Below are 23,921 nucleotides of genomic sequence, written 5' to 3'. Positions count from 1 at the left end.
TTCAAAGACTTAAATATCACCCCCGTTTTTATCAGAGGGGAAACATCTGTTATTAAAGCCGACCCTCCACACAATTCAAATAGATAGGATTGAGCCTGCATGCAAATAAGGAAATGACTGTAGAGCCATCTGCTGGTGAACAAGATGCACTGCAGTTGTGGTCCTACTATATAACAGGCAGTAATGGACAATGGAAATGCACACGCCCACTTATATTTTCATGCACTGTACATTAGTGTTGGGTCGGTGTAGACTGTAGACATTTGAACGTGTGGCTTGTTAGTTTTTTCTCTACCCCAAAAAGTTCATTTGTATTTACTTAGTTAGCATGTTAAGCTAAATAATCTAAGCAATCACATTTTAATAATAATAATTATTAAAATGTTAATAATGTTAATAATATATTATCTTTATATAGCGCCTTTCATAGGGGACCACCATCACAAAGCGCTTTACAGAGGTATGCTGTGAAGTGTATGTGTGTGTGTGTGTGTGTGTGTGTGTGTGTGTGTGTGTGTGTGTGTGTGTGTGTGTGTGTGTGTGTGTGTGTGTGGAACAGACAATGCCTCCGCCTTGGAATGAAAGCGTCGACGCCTCTTGCAGATGACGCATTGAAAACCAGCCTGTTGCACGGGCAGGGCTGCAGAGAATAACTGTGAGTAGTTCAATACAGCCCGGACTGCTTTGGGGCGCCACAAAGAAGACACATTTTGTTGTTTATGGGAAAGCGTTTGTTAGTTGTATAGAATGCGCGTAAGACCTATCTTTATCATCTGAAATGGAAAAGAAGCCAACCGAAGATGAGTGTGTGGATTCGGGAGCCGAAACAGCAGGGTGAGTTGTAGACTATTACAGAACACATGTCATTCCCACAAATTATACATGGATTAACTAAAATAAACTACAATTACTTATTATAATGTCTGTTAACTCCAATTGTGTTTGCAAATAATATGTGATGATTTAAAATGATTACATTACGCGTTGTTATTGTGGTAGTTAGAAACATGATTGCTACAGTAGCGTATTGCTGGGTTACTTTGTGACCGTTAACCTCTGGGGAAGTCAGAAGTGGCTGTCGTCAAAAGCACAATGTCACACCTTCACCTCCTGTATATTGTCGTGTTGTGACATCGCAAGAGTTTCAGAGTGACACGCTTAGTTTTTAACGCTAGAACAGACTTCGTTTTCAAGTTTTCTGCGCTCAACGCTAAACAATAATCAGCACAATAGATACAGTAATCTTTACATCCTGAGAGTTTGAGAGTGGAACCAGGAGGAATCTAGTCGAATCTGATTGGTGTAGAAGGTAAGTCTACAGCTGGAAAGCACTGTCAAATCAAGTAACTAATAGTAATAAGTAACACTAACCCGGTGTTAGAACAGTATAGAAGTTAGTGTGGTAGTGAATTATAAAAAAGTCATTCTTTACAACAGATTAGTGCCATTTATATAAGTAACGACTGGGGGAGTATTAAATGTGTCTAAATAATGTGGTTGAATACAGTATAGTTAATTTGAACTAAAATATGAATTGACAGTTATAAAGAACTTATAGATTAGTAGTAGTAGTAGTAGTAGTTGTAGTTGTAGTAGTATTTCCCCTGACAACTATATCATGTCTCTTCTGCAGAAATTATTAAATCTAGGGGACTGTTCCAGGGTTGCTATTAGGTATGTAGATGCCAGCTAATGATGCTAGTAATGTGTAGTACAGTAAATATTGTGTTATTGGCTATTCTACTGTGATGTGATCATGTGCCATGCAAGTGTAGTTTTAGTATTAACGTTTGGTGAAAAGTAATTGCAGCTTGAAATCATTTAGTTCCTGGAAGCAAGACATGGCTGTTTTGTCCTTAGCTTTTACTGTATTTTTTAGCGTGAGGGGTGGAGCATTCCGAAAGAGTATTTGAAGTTGAAATCAGCAGATACTTTCTAAGTGGACATTATCACTCTTCCTACAGTAGAGGTCACCACTAAAAGTCATAAGGCCAACCCCCAAATTACATTTCCTTAATTTTTTTCTACAAGTAAAATAAAGCTATTAAACTTAAGGTTAAATTAAAGACTCAAAGGTATGCCTGCGCTGTTTGGTTATGGAATATTTGCATTTTGGTGTAGTTCTTTGTGTATTTGTATTTTGATCAAGTTACTTGTCTAGATCGTCAACCCTTTTACCTTTCCAAACTATTTGTATACCTCCTGATTGATGGGTTGTTAAGGTTGCGTTGGTTGTCAGAGTCAGAGGCCCGGTCATCATTCATGTTGTCACAGTGTTGCGCAGCTTTGGCCAGATGGCTCTCCGCACAGTATCCTCTTTACAATCACAGAACAGAGCTCACTGTCATTTGTTATCCATGATGTAACCCTGATTATGCAGAATCTGCTAGTCCTGTGAGACGGAAGTGATTCCAGATTAGAATCAGAGCACCGTTTGCTCCTTTCAGTGTTTCACATTCACCTGCATGGAGTAGGATTGTTTTTATTTTTAGGAAATATCCACAGTTGGAAGTAACTTTCCATATACAAAGGCAACAAAATCAGATGAGTGTTTGTATGTTAATTGCATATGCTTAACAATGCATGTAGAGATACTAAGGCCTACTTTAATCATAAGTGAACATTGTAAATTGTTTAGTCAAATATACTATATGTGTATATATATACATATCATTCTTTGATTAGGAAGGTTTTCAGAGGAAACAAATAGAATACAAAAAAAATCTCCTACCTACCCTTGGAAATGTAAATCAAATTGCAACAAACCAAATCTAAAACACAGTTCTCTAAAACACAGGAGGAAAGCAAATGGATACACTGGTTTGACTTGAAAATGTTATAGAATAGGTTGAAAAAAAAGTCCTAAAGTAACTTAAGCCAGAGACAGTGTTAATAGTCCAATCAGAAGGCAGGCTTCTCTCAGCCTTCTCTGAGCTGATTGCTTTAGTATGAAACATTTTATAATACAGGATAATTACATCTAAGACACCTTGGGCAGGATTTTCAAAAGGTTGTAAATGATAACTCCAGTGTTAATCAACTAATCGGTATGTAGCATTGATTTTTGGCATTTTCAAGCGGTCATTATACCTATTTTGTTATTAAATAATTGTCCTAATGTGATTTCCAAAATTATGTTGATTTATGAAATAATGTTATAAAAAAATATCTTAACGAGCGGTGCTTCTTGCGACTATTTCTTTTGTATGCGTGGAAATTTAAAAGCAAATCTGTGTTAATTGGCATAATTTATGAGGAGTTAATTTGAACTTGGAAAAGGAGGGTTTTAATTAACGAAAGACTAGAAATTTAACAGACCGCGGCTGTGACGCCGACCATACAGAGAGAGTGTGCAGAACCAGAGTTAATTTCTTACAGACTACCGGGATAATTCAATATTTGTAGTTATAAAAATACTTTTTCTATACTGGTGGTTATGAATGAGATGTATTCACTTGTTTTAACCATTTGTAACCTTACGGAATGTTTGTTGTATTGCTAAAATGATATACCGTTATTTGTACCCAGTGTAATGTTACTACCAAGAAATTATCAATGCAATCTGGATGCGTACATTATGTGACAGCTAACCTTTACTGTAGATTGTATTTGAATTATACAAATAAAAACCTAAGGGTAAATAATTAAATCTTGGTATAGAAAATGTCATATTAGATATTACGATAAAGTTTCCTTAGGTGATTGCAGATTTCCAATGCGTCCTTGGATTTTAACACCTGTGTCTAATCCACACAAGAACGGAGAACAGGCGCACAAGGACACACAGATCCACTAGGAATGTGATCGAGATCATTGAGATGGATTTTGCCTAAATGCCTAATAGTAACAACAGCTTCAATAGCAAGTAGGGTGACCAGACGTCCCGATAAAATCGGGATTGTCCCGATATTAGGGGCTTTGTCCCGCGTCCCTATCGAGGTACTGTCGGGAACCCATTTGTCCAGATTTTTAAAGTAAACATTGAAAACCTATGCATAAAATGTTTCATTTTGATTTTCTCGTTAGGAAATTTTGTATATGTGGCTGCTGTGCTGTGTCGCGGTGCAACATCATACTCTAGAGGTTTAGGGCATGCGGTATGCGTCTCGTGTTTTTTTCTTGGAGCGTGCGCCTGTGCGTCCGGTTTTACTGGCAAAATATCATGATGACTGGTGTTGTTGACAAGCCTGTCACTAAAAAGCAAAAAAGACAGTGCAAGTACAGAACGCATGGTCAAGTCATCCAATTAGAAATAGGGTAATAATTAGGATTTCACTGACATTTCGTGGACCTGTTTAAACATTAAATACACCTAATATTTCAGAGCACTATAAAAGCCTAAAAATAGTGGTACTTCCTTCCATACTAAAACAGAGTGCTGTCATTTGTTAAAAGGCACGCAGGCAACATCTCCCAACAGTTGCTGCCGACATTCTCTGTCTGGTGTGGATTTGCCCATACATTGAGACTGCACGTCTGCATCCACTGAATTGATTGGAAGTGTAAGGCAAAGCTTTGCAAGTTATACAGATGTGGAAATCAATTAGAAACAGTCCCAAAACTCGGTTACCCAAAGGTGTCTGGCATTCTTTAATAAAGTCCATATATGCAGCATGTTCGTTGTCATGTTATTTGTCCCATCCAGGAATTTATTTTATCAGTACCGAGTCAAAATAAAGAAAACGTGCCTATTCGAGTCTAAAATTCTAACTGCGTTTACAAAGTAAACAGCAGGTTGGTTGAACCGAGGTACCTGTAGTGCTGATTTAACTTGGGTACAACCAACACAGGAATACTTTTTGTCTGCGCTGACTTTCCAGTTTGTTTTCTGAAAGCTGTTGTTTATTTTAAGTTCTGTTCAGCAGCCTCTGTAGTAGCCTTTTGTTTAATGTGTGATTCTGAAGTTATAGCGAACGATCGTATTTTCTTTAAGTCACATTACAAGATGTGCAAAACAATTACCTCCATCTGCATGTACAGTTCAGCCGAAATATACTTTGCTTGTTTTGCTTTGTCATCCATTTTTGGTATTTTATGTCCAATGCTGAAAACTACATTTTAGCAACCTAAATCAAAACAGTGCAGCACTGACTTTGTCCCACCTGCTATGCACAGTACAGCAGGTCACAGAAAAGCCAGTACAGATGCACTGATAAGTTGATTAAAACATTGTTGTCATCTGAACTATAAACAAGAAAGTTACGATTTAATTTCATTCAGTTTAGAGGCAAGTTTAAAATCCTGTTCTGTTGTTCATGTTTATTGGGTTCCTCAAAAACGTGCTCTATCGCACTTCACTGGCTTGCAACCATACAGCAAATGTTGGATTTTTTTCAACATCATCCGACCCTGTGCGTTTTGCGGTCGCAGACACACAAGAAAAGGCCGTACGACTTTTCAAAAAAGACGCAGCTCGCTGCAGTGCGGATGATGTCATTCCGACCATCGGAGACCACTGACTGAGACCAAAAATTGAGTCGCAGTCGGAAGTATAAACCAGCCTTAACCGCTTTGGAGTATTTTTTTTATTATATTTCTCTAAGTTAGTTTTTTTGCCTAAGTGCAATGCACACTGGAAGGCAAAGGAATAAAAAAAAAAACTATCTACAAAAGAAAGATACGTAGTTTGCGTCGTTTGCCTTGTGTAGTAGTTTACGGGGTTTCTTTCCTCCCCTCACCAACTGAGTGTCCCAATTTTTCACTCTTGCTATCTGGTCACCCTATCTTTAAGTGGCTCGATGTCAAGCAGCTCTTCTCTTACGGTACAGTCGTCTGACACGGTTCACACAAACACAGCTAATTGAGGCTTGTCCTGAACATCGCACGACTCGTCCAATGCGATGCTTACGAAGTTCCGAATACAGGCTAGCTGTAGTTCAATGTCACTGTTTAGATCGGAGATCCTACGTTCTACCGTGTGATGTGAGAGCTGCAGGTCTGAAATTTGCTTTTGCAGTTGATTGTTTTCTGGACATAGGATAGCAATAACATCACTAATGTTCCAAGCCACTTGGTAGGTGGCTGTAGTCGCAGTCTCAGATTGTTTGGCAAATTTGGTGAATATTTGCGTCTGTTTATTCATTTGCTTTTTGAAGGTCTTAACTTTTAAAGACCGAAGTTCAGAATCTTTCGGAAATTCCTTGTCAATGTGGGCATGGTTTGTAGTGAAATGACATTGCAGATTTGAACTGCGACATACAGACTTGGCAAATAAGGCACATAGGTTTTCCATTGTGTTCAACAAAAAATACTCTCCCACTCCAGTAAGAAGGTTCAATATTCATCGTCATATTTTCTTTTTCGCTTATTTTGTTTCTGCCATTATGAACAAAACAGAAGCAGATCCTATTCAAAGTAAAGTTAACGGTTTCCAGGCTTCTGTAACTCGAGTCCCAAATACACAGTAAAGTAAGGGTGGATGTGATTTGCTAGTTAGTTGCTGCTGATTGGCTAAGGTTGGAAATGGATCAGCTTGTGATAAAAAAATTAATTAAAAAACTCTTGAGACTTATTGTAAAAATAATACACATAAAAAAAAAACTAATAACTCATTCATTGTGTAATGAAATATATGGGAAGTTCAAAGAGCTGCATTTCGACCACAAAAGAGCCGCATGCGGCTCAGGAGACGCCGGTTGGCCACCCCTGCTATAGGGGATAAAGTGAAGAAGTGGTAACAGCACTTGTATTTCATCATTACTAAGTATTGAAACATGTGTAATAAACTGCATTTTCGGTGGAAAGTAGTCCAAATCATAAAACCACCACTCAAGATTGCATGAGTAGAACTTGTAAGAAGATTTAATAGATTTAGTACAGGCTGGTTTAAATACTTTCTAGAGTGACAGAGCAAAGAGTGCAGTGAATGAAGACACCATGTGGAGGAATGTACAGCTTCCATTTCATCTCTGTTCTCCTCAGCACTTATCTGATTAGTCACAGTTCTTCTTTCCAGCGCATGAACCAACAGAGCTGGTATGTGAGTTTGGGAAATGGGAAAAGAATTGAATGGGTGGATGGGATCACCACCCCATACAAGACCATCTTCCCATGGTGAGAAGGAGGGTCAACCATCTCCAGTATCAGAGCCAAGAGGTCTGCTTGCGGCCCTCACAAGAAAGGCACTCAAGGGTGTGTGTCATATTACCTATGCCCATTGCTTTCACTTGCTTAGGGGGAGAGGAAGTTAGCACACCCCAGAAACCCACCTCGGATGTCTGGTGTCTATTTCAAATTCACCATGAAACTGGAAACAGAATATGTTGTTTTGTGGTCTGACCCAGATGGTCCTTTGTAGCATGGTGATGATGTAGGGGCTGACAGCTGCCCCTGGCCCTGACATGAGGCACGGCTGCTGCTGTTGCTCAGGGCTCTCATCTTGAATGGGAGGAGCTTTGAAGGTCTTCATGAAACTGTACTACTGTAACTACATTCCTGCTGAAAAACTGTACTGGTGAGTTTAGGTTTGTGACTAAGAGGTTTTTACCAGTAAATACCCCCGAAAGAAAAAAAAATGATGAATGTAGAAGGAGACTGCTACCAATTTACTGTGTTTCGTTTCAAGGTACAGCATGCACTGTGGTTTGAGCAGTTGCCTCAGCACATCAAAACTCTAGAAGAGTATTTTTGGGATTAAAAACAAGCCACAGAAATAGGCAAAAAAATACACACATGAAAATGGATTTAATTGTGCATCGTTAGATGAAAATCCACTTAACATTAAGTTATTGAAACAACAAATGCCAATCACATACAAATACGTATGAAATCATTGTGCCAGAATTCTGGTTTTCAATCAACTGCAAGGCACCTGGCAAGCATTGGTGGGCCAAATGGCCTCCTCTCGTTCGTAACCTTTCTTATATGAGAATTTATATTGTAAGAAAGATGATTTCTGAAATGTAGGCTATTCTGAAATATATCCTATTTTTAGGATGTAGGTAGTGTGTTTTAGGAAGTAGTTATTGTTATTATTAGTAATAGTAGCCTAGTAGTATTAGTAGTAGTAGTCATAGTAGTCGTAGTAGTAATAGTAGTAGACCTCCTCAGTTGTGAACCTCAAAGCATTCTACTAGACACCAAGGCTCCCGACAGGGGAGATGTAGCCTTCATTCAGGAATATCCATTAAAGTCAACTGGAGCTATGCCAGTTGGCGATGAGCCCCAATCAAGTCTTATTTACTTTGAATTGAAGAAGGCTGCAGCTCATCCAGAGCTTAATGTCCTTTAGACAGTCAGACGGCTTCGAGCAGTGCCCCTCTGTTACATGGAAAAACACAAGTCAGCATACAACAAGCAACAACTGGGTTTACAGAACGCTGGCGGATAGGTTTACCGAGAGCGTGTAACTGGAATAAAATTGGTTCCAGTATGGAGATATAAAGTGTTTTGAAGCTCATCCATGATGGAACCCAGTTTGACCCCAGGGCCCACCCACTTGGACGGGACTGTGGTGCTACAGATTCCCCTGATCTACAACAACACAAAGGAGAACTGGGCCAGAAGTGATAATCACTGAATAAGGAGCGATGCCTAGCTTGTTATCTGAAGGTATTCCCTCACTGGTGGCTTTTACTTTGGAGCATCAGATATATTTTTATTTGCATGCTAATGAGGATTGGCAAAAGCGTAGGCCTGGATTTGATATAGATAATCACTCGCTCAAATTTATTCTCAAAACTTTTATCTAGAGGCTGGTGCAGTACCAAGGTTAGTCATCCAAGATGTGTTCTTTGTGTGGTGGTGTATACATGTGTTCTGTGGGTGCTTTTTTATTGAACTCATTTACACAAAAGATTTAAACATCTTGGTATTGTAGATTTACAGCCTTATTGATTTCATTTTTAATCTTGTGTCGTTTTTCATTGCAGGTCTGACTTCAGCCCCATGTCTTCTACTTGTAGTAAGTATAGTTCCTGTATACAGTTTCTGAATTTCATATCTAACCCTAACCTTTTCCCTCTCTATCTGTAACATCCGATGATTCAGTTACTGGTAATTTAACAAAACTACTGGAATTCCACACATCGTTTCTTGAACTTTTATTAAAAAAAGTTGAAAGGGTCCAACTTCCATTCTTTTTCTCTCTAATTACAGCACATGCCTTTTCGATGTATTTGTACGCTACAAATACCTCCCCAAACATGAATTAGAACTATGCAAAGCTACATTTAGAAACACAGGGGATGGGTTTGCCTCTAACAGTTCCTTCCGCAGTTTAACTTCTGTACTATAAAACCCACACTGCACAGCACACATGTGCTCAATGACCTTGCTGCAGCAGGCTCCCAAGTAGATCACAATGTAGAGATTATTTCCAATATTAGACCATTAATCTCTGCTCTGGGAAACGGAATTAGCCTAACTAACTGGTGCACAGTAGTGCCTTTTCTCTTCCTGCTGGAGAGAATTGGTGGAAGTGCCCATCTGTACATTATAAAGTTTTACACACATTTAGAGATTCGTTTATCCATTTGTGATGGATGTTAAACACAGGTAGAGAGTTATATACAATATGCACAGTATACTTGCGTAACTGTGTAGTGTCCTGTGGTGATTTTGGTAGGTACTATACAAGAGGTGTGTGTTACACAATTGATGTAACGTAAGGAAGATCAGTCATGCATGCTGTGTGCTTTATACTCACTATGTTAACTGTTACATACAAATATCCTCCACGGGTACAGCAGATTATGTGAAAGGAAGGTTATAACGATCTGTTTATTCAGTGCTTGAACAATAGTGAATAGGTAGTGGGCAGTGTGGTGCATTTGCACATAATTTGATGCTGCCCCCAGATGCACAGGAGGTATGTGATTGTTTACAATATATACTGCAGCTGGGGCCACTTACGCATGTAGAATATCTTTACATATTTAGCTCTGTCATTTTCCTTGCCAGATAATGTTTTTAATGGACCATGAAAGAAATTTGTGTTGAAGGTAGATCAATGACAGCAGTCCTTAGGATGCTGCCTGTAAGACTAAGTAGACAAATATTTTATCATTTTAAATCTGCTTCACAGAAAAAAGAGAAAACAAAAACCTTATCCACGGATCCTAGTTTACATTTTCAGAATACACCAGTATGAGCGCCCCTTATAAAAGTTTACCACGGTATTTCTGCAGTTTTGCCATGCTTTTCTCATGGTTATAGTTTACCATGTTTATTAATACGCTTTACCACGCCTCACTATTCTTTACAACGTTTACCTATACTTTACCATGCTTTCACTGTGCTTTAGTACACTTTGCTCTACTTTTACTATGGGAAGCTTTTATAAAGGACGAAAAGCACCCTTTTCATAATTTTCCATTTGTTAAGACCAACCCCTCATTTTGTAATTAGTAGTGCAAACCACTTGCATTTGTCATTAATTTGTTCATAATGTACACAAGTCTTAAACACTTCATACATATGTACATGTCTGCAATACAACCCCAGATTATTGTATTACCTATGTGTACTAACAGTAACTGTTTTTAAAAAGATCACCTGAGAAACCTGCTTTGAAAGAAAAGGAAAATCCTCATAGTGTATATTTGCCATGATAAATGCATAAAGAGCGCCTGTCTATATGCCCCACTTCAAGTCCCCTGAGCAGTCGTCATAAGCAGGTTTTTACTGCTTCCTTGCCAAGGCCACACTAGTGGTAAAAGAAATACCTACACAAACATGTTTTTGTATTTATTTCACTGCCTGCCTTGCCCTTGAACCAGACAGCTGTCCCTTTATGTATTTGAAGGACCTCTGTTTGTTTAGCATAGCAGTATAGTTCTGTCACCCAGAGCTGACCTTTGCCCTTGAGGTAACTCAGCTGTCATTCTTATCAGTGTCAGTGTGGTTGTGCTTATTTGGAGAAAGGAGGTTGATCCAAATAAACACAGACACATATCTGGAGCTATCTGTGGTGCCTGTCTTTTTTCAAATGGGCAAAAGCGTGTTTTCATAACATGCACCCTGGAAATGTGCTGACAGTCCGTTGTATTGACTGGTACATCCATCCTGTCTGCAGAACACAATTCATAGCTGATACATTGTTTATCTGGTAGGAAGGAGAACACAAATGGAGCTTTCCCATTCAAACCGGCCCTGTCTTCACTTGAACCGGGAGTAAACCACTGAATTTCTCCAAGATAAAAATAAAAAAACATAATTAAATAATAAGCCCCTTTTGGGGGGTATTCATCCAGTATATTATACATTTTTCCTAAGGAACTTACTGAAAGAATACAAGTTATCCAAGGTTATCTACAACAGGATTTCAAGCTGTGCCCTCCTTGTGTTTTTGCATGCAATAACATGTGGAAAGAAGATATTTACCACACCAGCCTTTTTTTAAAGAGAGCCACTGAAAAACTCCCTCCCTTTATGAACACTACACTTAGAAAATCTGCTTCCCGGGGCTGTTTCATCTTAATATCTTAATGCCATAAGGGGGAGTCAATTACAAACTGTTGCTGAAACTACAGGTGCAAAAGTGAGTTACTGTGTAAAAAAGGCTTTATGAACATGTGCATTGAATTCAGTCTGCATTTCTTAGGATCTGCACACACTACTGTACTAGTTAAATGAGTGAAGGGGCACGTGCCAGTTATAACTAACAGATGTGTCTGTTTAATTTGAGTAATGTAACGTGGAATGTATTAAAAACATGTGCATTGGCAATTGTTCATCCCTTACAAATAATGCCTCAGCAGCAAAATCTTGTATTAGATTTTCTGATGAGCAGCTTCAGTGGTATACATCCATACAATACATACAGGAGGTTTTGATTTTGGTAGAACGCTAGCTTACTGTATTCATAAAAAAATCTTACTTTATACAAAAGGTCCTACAGAATAGCTCTCCATATCAGATTTATCAGTTTTTTTTTTTTTTTTTTTTTTATAAAGCCCATCCAGAGAAGAATATGAGCTCTATTTCGGGGGTTCAATTTGTGTAACAATTTCAGTCTGTCTGGCAATCTGGGCAATGCCTGTCTTTGAATTTGATCTCACCGCATAGTCTGTCAGCAGCATTGTTAAAGAGAGGAGTCAGGGTAGTCTTTCAGAAAGACTGGTCGCAATCTGTAACACACCTGGGTTCTCCAGTCCAGCCTACTACAGACTACAATAAAATAGCTCTTATAGAATTTGTGTATATAAAATGTTAGCCTTCAGTGTTTGCGTTACTGAACTTGCCTACTGTTACATCTTACAACCAGTAGCTGTTTCAAAGACAGGATCAGACATTTGATACAGATTAACAGCTTACTAATACTTCACTGACAGCATTTACGCTAGTAATCCTCCCTGTCCGATTCTTATTCAGTCCTATCTTAAGATTTGAAACACATTTTTTTAAATCAGTGGTTTTGTTTAATTATTTACCCCGCCTGTTTCATACTTATCAACAGGTTTCTTTTTTTTTTTTTATCACATCATGCCTGTAACTTTTATGACTGACTGCTGTTAAGCAGCCGTATGCTACTGTGATCTCAAAGGGGAAAACTCTTGTCACCCTGGTGTGAAGTGAAATAGTGAGGAGGATGTGTTCAACCTGGAATCAGCCGGGGTGTGTCTCTGAGGCGTATGGGCTTAACTCAGTAGAAGCACTGCATACACTATAAACATCTAGAAACTGTGCATCATATATTGCCTGTATGTTATTTACAGACTTTGAACATTTGTTCTACCTGACATCTCACGTCATGTTAAGTCTGCAGAGTGCAATACACGAGACAGAGGGAAGGAGGTTAGGTTCAGGCAGCTCTGTACAAAGGTTAGGGGGGTTGCCAGGCTTGGTTCAGGGCCTGTGAGTTGCACTGTTCCCCCTGGAGCTTAGCTGTTAGCTCCTTCCTGCTCAACAAAAGAAGATTTTGTTCGCCGTGTACGTAACTTCAGATCCTAATGAGGGTGCGCTGGTGGTCTTTAGAGGCAGCTTGTTTTCACTTTGGAGTCCTTGTGGCACACTCAGGGACAACTATAGAATCCTAATGCGCGAGCTTTCCAGGCTCCAGGGCCTTCTGAGTAGACTAGCCTACCTCAGTTGTCTTTGTTTTTCTGACTAATATGTCTGAACAGGGATTCTGGATTCATTGTTTATATTGCGCTTTCATTTGGAAGTGATATAATGTACTCATTTTGAGCGATAAAGGCAACAGCAATGTTCTGTAAAACCACTGGACTAATAAAGGAATGATCACCCTAATTGAGTGTGTGGGTGGATTGGTGAGAGGGCAGTCAGAGCCATTTGAGAAATAAACATTGCTGTTTTGTATGTTGCGTTGCTCTTTACCCTGGATAGCTGAGGGATGTCTCTTGTTGGTTGAGATGAGAATCAATCACAGCCCATATGTAATAGATATACACTTCATTGTGTGACAGATATTTTTAATATAAAACACTGTTTAGAATGGCCTTGAAATCCGGATTTAATGGCTCCTCAGCTATATGTTAAACACTACTTGCTAAATTGCATACCTTTGCTCAGGCCCCATTTTTTCTGATATTCACCAACATGTGTCTCTTGTAAAAAATTTGATTTTAATCTTTTAAAATAAAATGAAGGAGGTAATTTAGTTGTCACTGTTGTTGAATGGAGTGTCCCTAATAAACCATACATCACATTGATTATCAGCATTTACCTTGATACACTTTTCATGGAAGTCAAACTGGTCTGCAGAGAGGGACTTAATATTCAATCTCCAACAAACCTCCCCCTATCACAATGTAGGTTTAAGAGCATCACAGGGACTGTCACTTGAAAGTCAGAGCAATACCAGGCATGTATGTGAGCCAAAGCAGGAGTAAAGGCATTGATGATGACTTGAACAAGAAATAGTACCAGACCAAACCACTAGCTTGCTCTCTGAATGCCCAACCACCACGGTTTCATTTCACATATGGCCAGACACTTGCAATTCATTTTAACAAAACCAAATACTCAGAGCTCTCAATCTGTAATAAGCAGCTGGTCTGGGCTTTTAGACAGATTTTAGAATGCAGTAGCCGTCCTTCACAATAGTCTTATTACTATCTGTTCACACGTGCCACCAGGAGCTAATACTAGTCTCCTATTTTCACTCCCTATGCTACAATGCAAAGTATATAAAAACAGAAGAGGCAGCACACTCGCTGTCTCCCAGCACCAGTCCTGGAGTTCAAAGCATGCACTGTTTAGCAGAGACAGTTGTTTGGCTTGTGCACTTGTGATAACCGCAAAGCCATAGCTCATCCATGCCCCCCTCCCCCAACTTACAGTAGCTGTATCTTGCCTTGACACAGTGTTGCAAAAAAAAAAGCAATACAAGAATATGTCATCAACTAGAGTAATGTTTGCTTGTATTGTATACAATATACTGCAATACTAGTACACAGTTTATAATCTTTTTGTGGGCTTCTGATACATTCATTGCACAAAGTGCCTACTGAAATGAATATGAAGAGCTCATCAACAATTTAAAAATCATACATATATGTATTTAAACTTGGATTAACATCTGGTTTATTTTTCTCCAAGGTGAATTGTCCATAGGCGATGTGCAGGACCCATTTCTGGTTAGCGTCCATATCATCACCGACCCGGGGAACGGCAGGACCCTCCAGAAAGCCATGGATAATGTGCTGGCCTGGATCCGCCCGGACCTGCAGCTCTTCCGTGTCTCTGAGCGAGGCTGCTGGAAGAAGCCAGAGAGGTGCAGGACTGGAATCGTGATCCAGCCCTCGCTGGCCATCATCCTGTTCCTGCAGGAGGAGTACGGAGAGGAGCAGTTCCAGCAGCTCCACCAGTCCCTCCGACGCCCGCCTTGGCAGTACCACCACACAGAGAAAGTGAATGGCCGCATGTTGCCCTACATGCCGTACAACCAGGACTTCTTCACCCTGTCCGGCAGCACCCCACTGTGGGCCATCCGTCAGGTGCACTATGGCAAGGAGATTGTGCGCTTCACTATCTACTGCAGCCACGAGAACTTTGTGGACATGGTGAAGATGTACCAGCTGATCCTCAAGAGGGAGGTGTCTCAGAAAAAGGGGGATTTCTGCTTCTTCATTGTCTACTCCAACATGAACATGGAGATCCAGCTCTCCCTGAAGAGGCTCCCCAAGGACCAGTACCCCACCCCCGCCGAGTCTGCAATCATCGAGTTCCGCGTCAAAGAGATCGGCCAGCTGGTCCCCCTGCTTCCCAATCCCTGCACCCCCATTAGCGATATCCGTTGGCAGACGGAAGACTATGATGGAAACAAGATTCTTTTACAGGTATAAGCATCTTCTGATATTCTGCGGTAACCCTCACAAAAGTTATGCCAAATTTGCTTAATACATTTACAGTTTGTCATGCTTTTCCCAAGCTTATGCTGTGCATTTTCTATGCTATATTATGATTAACAAATGGCAAAGCATTGCCTAAATGATACTTCTTTCCCATGGCTGCCTTTGTTTTACCACGGGAAGGACAATCAGAGTCACTGCACACAGTAAATAACCACAGCAGGCTATTGTACTTTGCAGGACCAGCCACACACAAAATCATTACATCTTACCAGTTATCGTCAACCCCTTCAAGTGCTGACTTGCCTGTTTTTGTCACTTTTAGTGCCCTTCCAGTATTCCCAGAAAGAGACCAGTCTTCAAAATCTCACCCCCTGTATACTGCATCAGGTTTACATGGGTATTGCATATGTTTGTCATGATATCCAGGTATACTTTAAAAGCACCATCAGTTTACTAGAAACAATTAGGTTAATGAATATGTATGGATATTTGGCTGGAAGCTAGCCTTGCAAATGCAGTCCTGTTGTAAAAACAAGGCATTGTGAAACGTATCTCTCCCCTCTGAGACCAGTGCTGATGGCTGCTTTTTCTCCGCACACAATACCAGGAAATCAGCTTTTCTCTCTCTGTCTTTTTAGTGTTACTATTAGTTTCCTGTCATGGAGGGCTACATAAAAAAGTCTCCAAAAAGTCTTAATATAAATGTTTCTTCATAGCTGTGTGACGTAAGTCACTTTCAGTATGACTAAGTACCACTGCATTTATTAAATGAAGTATAAAAAATAATCATATTATAACTAAAAGAGATGGATTGTACCAGTGCCTGCATTTGGAAATCAATACTGCTGTATGGTTTACACTGTCAATAGTTGTTTGGCCTTTAAGTGGCATTAGTTACAGCAAGGAACTTTCTCTCTTTGTAATTGGATACCTGCTGCCTACAAAACTACATTTGTCAACTACTTCATGGACCCTTACAAAAACACTGGGTTACTCACAATTATATTTAATGCTAATGGGCTATATTTTCAAATAGTTACTCCAGTCTTTAATTAACTCCCTATTTTTTGGAAGGAGAAAAACACCAATTGACTTTACATAACCAACATCTAAGTCTAATGTATTTGAAGGACTCTTAAGCACGCTCAACTTGTTTGTTTCTGAGTTTTGTGCATTAATGTTGAATCTTTATCTTTCAATAAATAAATCAAAGTCTACAGTAAACACTTTGAAAATATGGTCCAATATGTTGTGTGTCCCCTATATGGTAGCAACTTGCATTAAATGGCCACTAAAACGAAGATCTTTAGGATTTTGCTCTGTGTTTAGATTAGTTATTTCACAGGTAATACGAGCACTCCTACAAAGTGAGACCTACACTTAAATGGAAATTATACCCAGTATAGTTTTTCATGTACTGGACTATGGCATTGCTGAAGGGTTAGCTGGGACTTTGGGACACCGTTTTATTTGTATTTTATTGCTTACACACTTGGGATGATATATTACAGAACTATTTTTTCTGGCTCTTTTGAGCAAAAAGATTATTTTAATATTAATTTGTACTGGTTTGATTTTCGGGATGAGTTGGTAAATGAGGTTCCTCGCTCGCATTGCTTAATGTTGCATGAATAAATTGCCATTCAGCACACAAATTCTTTGTTAGTCAGGAGACAGCAGTTTTCAGCCCAGCCAGAGCATTCTGTTTTTGGCACAATGAGAGATGTCAGACAGGGCCTAGCAAAGTGGAAATGAGGTAACCAGGAGGAATCCAGGCTAATGTTTCACACACAGACAACGAGCAGCAAAGTACAGCTAATCATCCACTGCTTCAACAACTGAATCTGGCACCATACATGTGTTTTTAAAAGTACAGGTACCTTTGTGTAATGGAATTATTATTATTATTTGTTTATTTAGCAGACGCCTTTATCCAAGGCGACTTACAGAGACTAGGGTGTGTGAACTATGCATCAGCTGCGGAGTCACTTACAACTACGTCTCTCCCGAAAGACGGAGCACAAGGAGGTTAAGTGACTTGCTCAGGGTCACACAATGAGTCAGTGGCTGAGGTGGGATTGGAACCGGGGACCTCCTGGTTACAAGCCCTTTTCTTTAACCACTGGACCACACAGCCTCCTCCAAGTATCCCCAGTATACTTGTCTTTGGTATTAAGGGGTTACAAACCTCTTGGGATTATGATTTCCATATCCGATTTTCAAATATGGTCAAATAAAAACAAATGTATAAAAAGTATGTAGCTTCAGCGCAAAAGTTTCAAAAAGGACAAACAAATAGTGTTACAAAACTAATAAGGAGTGTGTAGATATCAGTGGGAATATAAATTACCATCATCATTTATTTCTACCTTTGTTTTTAATGTTGTATTTATTTTAGACAAATACACTTAAATTTAATCAGTCAGACATTGACTCTCCCTAATAAATATGTAACACAATTTTGCATAGTAATTCTTCAGTATTCCTAGACTTTACCATTTATACATTTACTTTCAAAAGTAACTCTTCTTCCTCTATATAAAAATGTGAGGATTGCCTTTAATGGTATTAAGACATTTCATTAGGACCCAAGAAACATGTCACAGTCTGCAGATAGGCAGGCTTGCTTTATTAACATGCATTCTTATGATGGTGTTTCGCTATTTGTCACCTGTGGCTGAATGGCTGGTTTCATAGACCCTGTACTGAAACATTGCCATGATTAATAAACAGGCAGCCGTGTCCTGCTGGGTGCGAGACACAGGGCAGCAACCCTTATTGATCACAGGGCCGACCCCAGTTTAAGGACTGCCCTACCCACTGAGGCAGAACAAACCTCTTAAACTGCAGGTCACTGTGCTGAAAAGTGTCTGGCACAACAGCCTGAGAAAAGAGGGCTAGTTATGTGAAAAATGTGTGTTTCATTAAAATGGCCCGTTCTGTGTAATGTGATTTTGTTAAGAGGTCACCAAACTAAAGTTAGATGACATCGCCCAGCTTGCTTTTAAGAAAATAAGGAATAAGGGCACAAGGAAAGGTCATTCGGCCAAAAAAGCAAGCCCAATTCTGATGATGTCATTGCTGCATAACTAAAGAGAATTGCATTTTGTAAATGCATTATTATTAGGAGGCAGAGCTACCTTTATGAGACTGTTAATATACCAGACTGCTTTGTGATAAAGTAGAGAGCACAGAAGACAGCAATACATTATATTTTAAAATGTATAATTGAGCATAATTGTACATTGAAGTGGTCATTGCAGTCTTACACCGCCCTCTGGTGGCATCATTATACCTGACCTTGGTGCACTTAGATTCGCAACGGATGTTTCTCACTTGTTCCCTCAAAAATAAAGCTTTATTCACAAAGTTTTAACTTTTTCATTTTTTTGATGGATTAAATTTGTTATTCTGAAATTCATACATGTGCTATATTGCAGATTACGCTAGACTATATTGTATTTAGTGAGCCATGTGTTAAACATTTAGAATTTTGCTTAAAAGTATACATTTGTCCAAAATATAGCTGTTAAAAATATAACTATAGGCCAGTTTATTTGGTATTTGATATTTCTTCACAGTCTTTTCCATATGCAATTACATGTTGTACATATTAAGAGTTGTACACAAATACATGTTGAAGTGATGGAGGGCATCTGATAATGGCTTTTCTGATTTTCACAAACACTCCCAATATGTTTAATACGTTTAAACATTGCAAGTTTAAACACTTAGGAAATTAAAGGGAAACATCAGTAACAGATCCTTGGAAACATCAGTTGTGTGATTTAGGTTTCCCTTTCTGAAAATACTGTACCAGTAACAGCTTCTTACTGTGAGGCGTCAGCCTTGCCTAATTCAGGGAGTCCTCCGTGGAGATTTTGATTATTTGATATGACCTTATTCAACAGTTTTGCTTATGCCTGCCACAGGCAGTAAGAAGCACTTGTAGCTAAATATTGAGGACCTGGCGAATGAAGAGAGCAACCAAAGAGCTGAGCTGTTCTGTCACTTTTTAACTTTGTGTGAGAGGGGGGACTTTATGAAACTGATGATTTATTGAAATAGTGCAATTAATTTAAAATACTGATACAATAACCCAAAACTTCTCATTTGCTGTTCCTGCAGGTCCGAGGCTCATCCAGAAACTCCCATCGGAGGCCCATTCTTTCTCAGCTCGACCCCCAGCTGGAGTCATCCTACACGGCACCTGCCACGAACACTCACCGCAGCCGGGGGCCTGCCTCCTATCGAAACAAACGCTACCAAAAGCTGCAGCCACCCTCCCGCTCCAAACAGCACCACCGGCTCTCCCAGCAGGACTTATCCAGCTCTTGCCAGGGCGACGACAGCAGCCAGAGGAGCAGCAGCACTTCCGAGACCTCCCGGACGGTGCAGAGGAGCTGCTCCCTGTACTGCCTGCCGACTGTCAGACACTCCCCATTCCCAGCCCCCTCGCTGCTCTCCAGCAGCTTCTCTGACAGGACTGCGGCCTTCCACTTCAACATTGACGACCTGGAGGATGCTGAGGAGACAGACGTGGACACTGGGCTGAAGCTCACCAGCTCTGACATGTCTGTGGTCTCTGCCTACACCAGGCTGGCTGCTAATTTCCAGTCATTTTCTTCTTCTCCCGACAAGGTTTACAGACACCCGCCGAGAGCCATACCCCTTCGGACGCGGCCTCTTTCAATGCATAACAACCCTCTCCCTTCCTACTCCGGCCTCTCCTGCGGCTCTCTCCCTTCTCTCTCAGATATCTCCTTCTGCGGCTCCTCTTGCCCCTCGTCTCTCAAACCACAGCGGCCTCAAAGTGCGTCCAACCCCTCGCACAGACTGACCCCCTCGGCCCTCAGGCACTCTGGAGACAGTGGACACAGCACAGAGACTGAGAGCATCACCCTCCGACAACAAGCCGGAAGTCACAATCTGCCAGAGGAGGATCCTGAGCAGGAATTCTACATCTAGAATGCTGACCTGTCACTAATGAATGGGTTGTTGTAAAAAGCTCAGACCTAGGGATCAAACCGCAGCTCTGTGACTGTCCCTCCTTAGTCAAGTGTCGCCTGGCCACAAAACTGAGCAAAACTGAACTGAAGACAAGACAAGCTGTGAAATGTGCTAGGGTTTAAACACAGTCTGATTATTTGATCTTTACAGCACTAAAAATAAATATATTCTAAGCTGTGCTGCCAGAGCATACTTACTGTAAACTAAAGGAATTCCTTAACTGTATGTTTGTTAATGTTTGGTGGCTTTGTCTAATCAAGTTGAGAGTGTATTTCTCACTCACTCTCTGCTTTGTCATACAAAGACTGCAAGATAAAAGTGTCTGCCAAATAATTAAATAAATAATATTGTAATAATAAAGTACACTCAACTTGAGTAGAAGTAGCCACTGAAAACTTACAAACATAAAAGTCTAAATCTAACTAAAAAAACAGACAAACCTGATATTAATGTACTTCCATCTGTTTTTATAGAACATGTTGCAGTTTAATCATTTTAAAATGCTTTGTCATGGACCTACAGATCTACACTCTCAGTGAAATTATAAGTGTAGTTACTGCTAATAGGTTCCAGTGGGCACATGTCTTATAATGACTATTACAGCAACAATGTTTCTTTTGAACCAGTTGTGAATTTCTGAAGTGATGCGGTTTCAGAAATAAAACCGCCAGTGTGTGCAGCTGTGTGTGCACACATGTAGTGTGTGCAGCTGTAATATCTGCCCTGCTTACAACTGTGGAAACTGGGAGTTAGTAAATGGGAAAGCTCTATACAAATGTAAAGTATCCCTTTAAGGGCTATGGGGGAGACTGCTCACTGCAGACAGAAATAAAGAGGGTGTGGCTCGCACAACCTGCAGGAATCACATGATTTATTTCACTTGCAGAAACAAGTCAACACGGTCAGTGTGAAAAGCGTAGGAGAATCACAAGCAGGAAACTCAGAAAGGTCAGCTGGAAAGCTTGTAAAGAAGAGGGCAAATTGGTCTGGACCAAATAAATAAACAAACAAACAAGCAGTACTGTGGAGTAGCAGTTTGGGCTTCTGGGGGTACAGTGCATGTTATGCTTTCATGCACAAGGAATCAGTTCTATAGCTTGGGTACTTCTGAGTAAATAAAGAAATCCTCTGTATGAATTTAGCTGAGCGAGAGCTAATGGATGAGGAGGATGGAGGAAGACACTGGCTACAGAGAGAGGCAGGAAGTTTGGGTTTGATTATGGGATCATTTCTGTTGTGCGGTTTTAGTTTTTTGTAAGTTAAAGCCCTGGCTTCACTGTTTGGGGGTAGGATTCATGCCTCTAAATCTTACACATACAATGCTCCACATTGTTTTACATACACACTCTTACACATACAATGCTCCACATTCTTTAACACACACACACTTTGTAGCTTTTAGGGAATGTAAAGCAGCTGACCTTCTCCAAAACCAAATGCGCATGCTTTCTAAATTCCTCTGGTGTCATACATCATACTCTCTCTTACTTTCAGTTGGTGTGTAGAAGTGTGCTTTGTATATTTAAGTTGCATTAGTTTTTCAAATGAACTGTTTCAAGGCAAGTAGTTAATTGATAAATAAAGTCAAATTGTGCCGCTGAGCAATAAAATTGTTGTATCAGTTACAGTTTTACGTAAAGCCCTGCTTTAGAAAACATAATGAATCAGAAGAAAGGATAATACAACTTCATGAATTAGTGCCATGATGTATCCCATCATCATGATATAATTACTTTAAGTGAATCTATGACAGCGTTATGGTTAATGTTGATTGGATTGCATGGTTGCACAAAAAAAAAAAAAAAAAATAGGTAATTCACTGCTTACTAGGATTCTAATAAGGGGTATTTTAATGACTGGAGGATTTTTACAAAAGGAAAGGTTGATGGTAAACAGTTCCAAAAACTAATGCTGCTTCCCCAAATCTGGAACAAACAAACTTAATTTTATTTACTGGCTCATTTGCGCCCCCTTGTGGACAATGAACGTGTTTCAAATAGGTGGTTCTGCTCTTGCCTCATAATGTACTTAATATAACGGTTTAATGTTAACATAATATCAATGTTTAATATAGAACTGGGTCATTTGATAGGACAGTTTTACAGATTTGTTTCTCCTCAAAGTATATTGATCACACACGTTATGTTGAATTATTTTTTTTTAATTTTATTGGAATGTACAGTACTTCCCATCAGGTATACATTAAATAAAAAATAGTTAAATCTAGTTAATTCTCTTTTAGAGTGATTTATGGTAAGCCACAGTGACAGTTTCTGGAGTCATTTAATCAAAAACCTTTTTTGTAGTACAAGTGCTACCTAGGACCAGACTGCAATTTTGTTGCAGGTGTTTCAGTGGGTTATTTTATGACTGGCTGTTTATTTTGGAATTTTTTTTTAAAACAACAACAAATTTTTGTTGTTATAAAGGTAAATGTACTTAAAGAGAATAAATGAGAACCGTCTTAGTGCAAGACTAAAGAAAAAAAAAATGTAACCAGATATGTTTTGGCTTGCAAAATGTATCCTGGATGTATTGTGAAATGTCATTGTTTGATGCTTATTCCGTCTCATCATTAAATAGTAACATCTTCACTTGAGCAGTAAAGCTTATTTTTTTTCAGAAGTTTAACCTTTTGTGTAGCTTTGTATAACTGCCATCTCTTCCAAAGCATGGCGACTGTATTTATATTTTGGCTGCAATCCCGGGATTAGCCTACAGTTTTATTTTCTTCCAATAAAGTAATATTGTTCAGAGAAAAAAAAAAAGCATTCTTGAACAACACATAGGATAAACTTTGATCCTGACTCTTTAAAACGGCCTCTGTTAAACTTGCTTTGCTGAGACACCGAAAAAGGCAACAACTTCACAACGAGATCAAAACCGGACCCTAGGTGACAAGGAAGCACATTCAGGACACCTACCATAATTTCTAATAAGGTGACTGCACTCATTTTACAGTAGTTAACCGTGTATGTCCTTTTACAGAGTCACCAGCCACAAAGAAGTATGCATGTAAAACGGGGCTAGCACACAAATGATAAAGGGTTCTGGTTGCTCCTAGAAGTTGGCTGAAATTAGGAGGGGCGAGGGCTTTTAGTAGTTATACTCCCTGCCTTTAGATCAGGAACGCTGGCACAGGTCACATTATAAATCAATTTTAAAAACGTATCTGTTTGAGTTCACTTATTTTTGAGCTGGATTGCTTGGCTTTCTTTTTATTTTATTGTATAGCGCCCTGGGATGCTTCACATGAAGAGTGTTATATAAAAAGTAAGTTGTATTGCATTGTATTGTAGGTGTAAGGGGTGTGCTTAGGTGGCAAAATATGCCATAAAGCTCTGGGTCTAGTTTTCTCTCAGTTAACTAAAGTGGTGAGACTTTTAGTTTAGGGGCCAGGAATTCAGCCCCAGTTTCTGGTGAAAATTTTTCCCGAATACTGAATCTGGACTCATCTGTTGCAGGGTAGTGGCGAGACAGAGACTCAGAAGCTGGGCCATCATCCCTAATCAATTTCTGTTGCCCTTAACTTGCTAAGTTAGCTTATGGTCTATCAGCAGTGGGATGTGCAAGTGTACAATATGATGCACCAATTAAACAAAGATACAATACATTCTGAGATTATTACTTGAACACAATGGTGTGTTACTGTTG

General features: G+C 39.6%; 1 protein-coding gene across 3 annotated transcripts; it reads left to right on the top strand.

Moving 5' to 3' along the window:
• The first annotated feature begins 591 nt into the window (after positions 1–591).
• Positions 592–22,866, top strand: LOC117406864 (protein FAM124A-like). Of its 3 annotated transcripts, none has more exons than XM_034011224.3 (4): positions 592–834; positions 8,871–8,902; positions 14,503–15,242; positions 19,386–22,866. In XM_034011224.3, the coding sequence occupies exons 1-4, from the start codon at positions 779–781 to the stop codon at positions 20,223–20,225; spliced, it is 1,668 nt and encodes a 555-aa protein (XP_033867115.3). In that variant the 5' UTR covers positions 592–778; the 3' UTR covers positions 20,226–22,866. The 3 variants fall into 3 exon arrangements, with proteins under 3 accessions (XP_033867115.3, XP_058884846.1, XP_058884847.1); XM_059028863.1 differs by lacking the exon at positions 592–834 and adding an exon at positions 8,151–8,550; XM_059028864.1 differs by lacking the exon at positions 592–834 and adding an exon at positions 8,561–8,709.
• Positions 22,867–23,921: the final 1,055 nt, after the last annotated feature.

The sequence above is a fragment of the Acipenser ruthenus genome, chromosome 8, assembly GCF_902713425.1.
Source record: "Acipenser ruthenus chromosome 8, fAciRut3.2 maternal haplotype, whole genome shotgun sequence".
Classification (NCBI taxonomy): Eukaryota; Metazoa; Chordata; class Actinopteri; order Acipenseriformes; family Acipenseridae; genus Acipenser; species Acipenser ruthenus.
This window is presented reverse-complemented; position numbering and strand designations above follow the sequence as displayed.

Excerpts from the sequence above, each read along its gene's own strand:
- LOC117406864 (XM_034011224.3), top strand. The coding sequence starts at position 779 with ATGGAAAAGAAGCCAACCGAAGATGAGTGTGTGGATTCGGGAGCCGAA. Across the intron at positions 835-8,870 it reads TCGGGAGCCGAAACAGCAGG|GTCTGACTTCAGCCCCATGT; the intron begins GTGAGTTGTAGA and ends TTTTCATTGCAG. Across the intron at positions 15,243-19,385 it reads GAAACAAGATTCTTTTACAG|GTCCGAGGCTCATCCAGAAA; the intron begins GTATAAGCATCT and ends CTGTTCCTGCAG.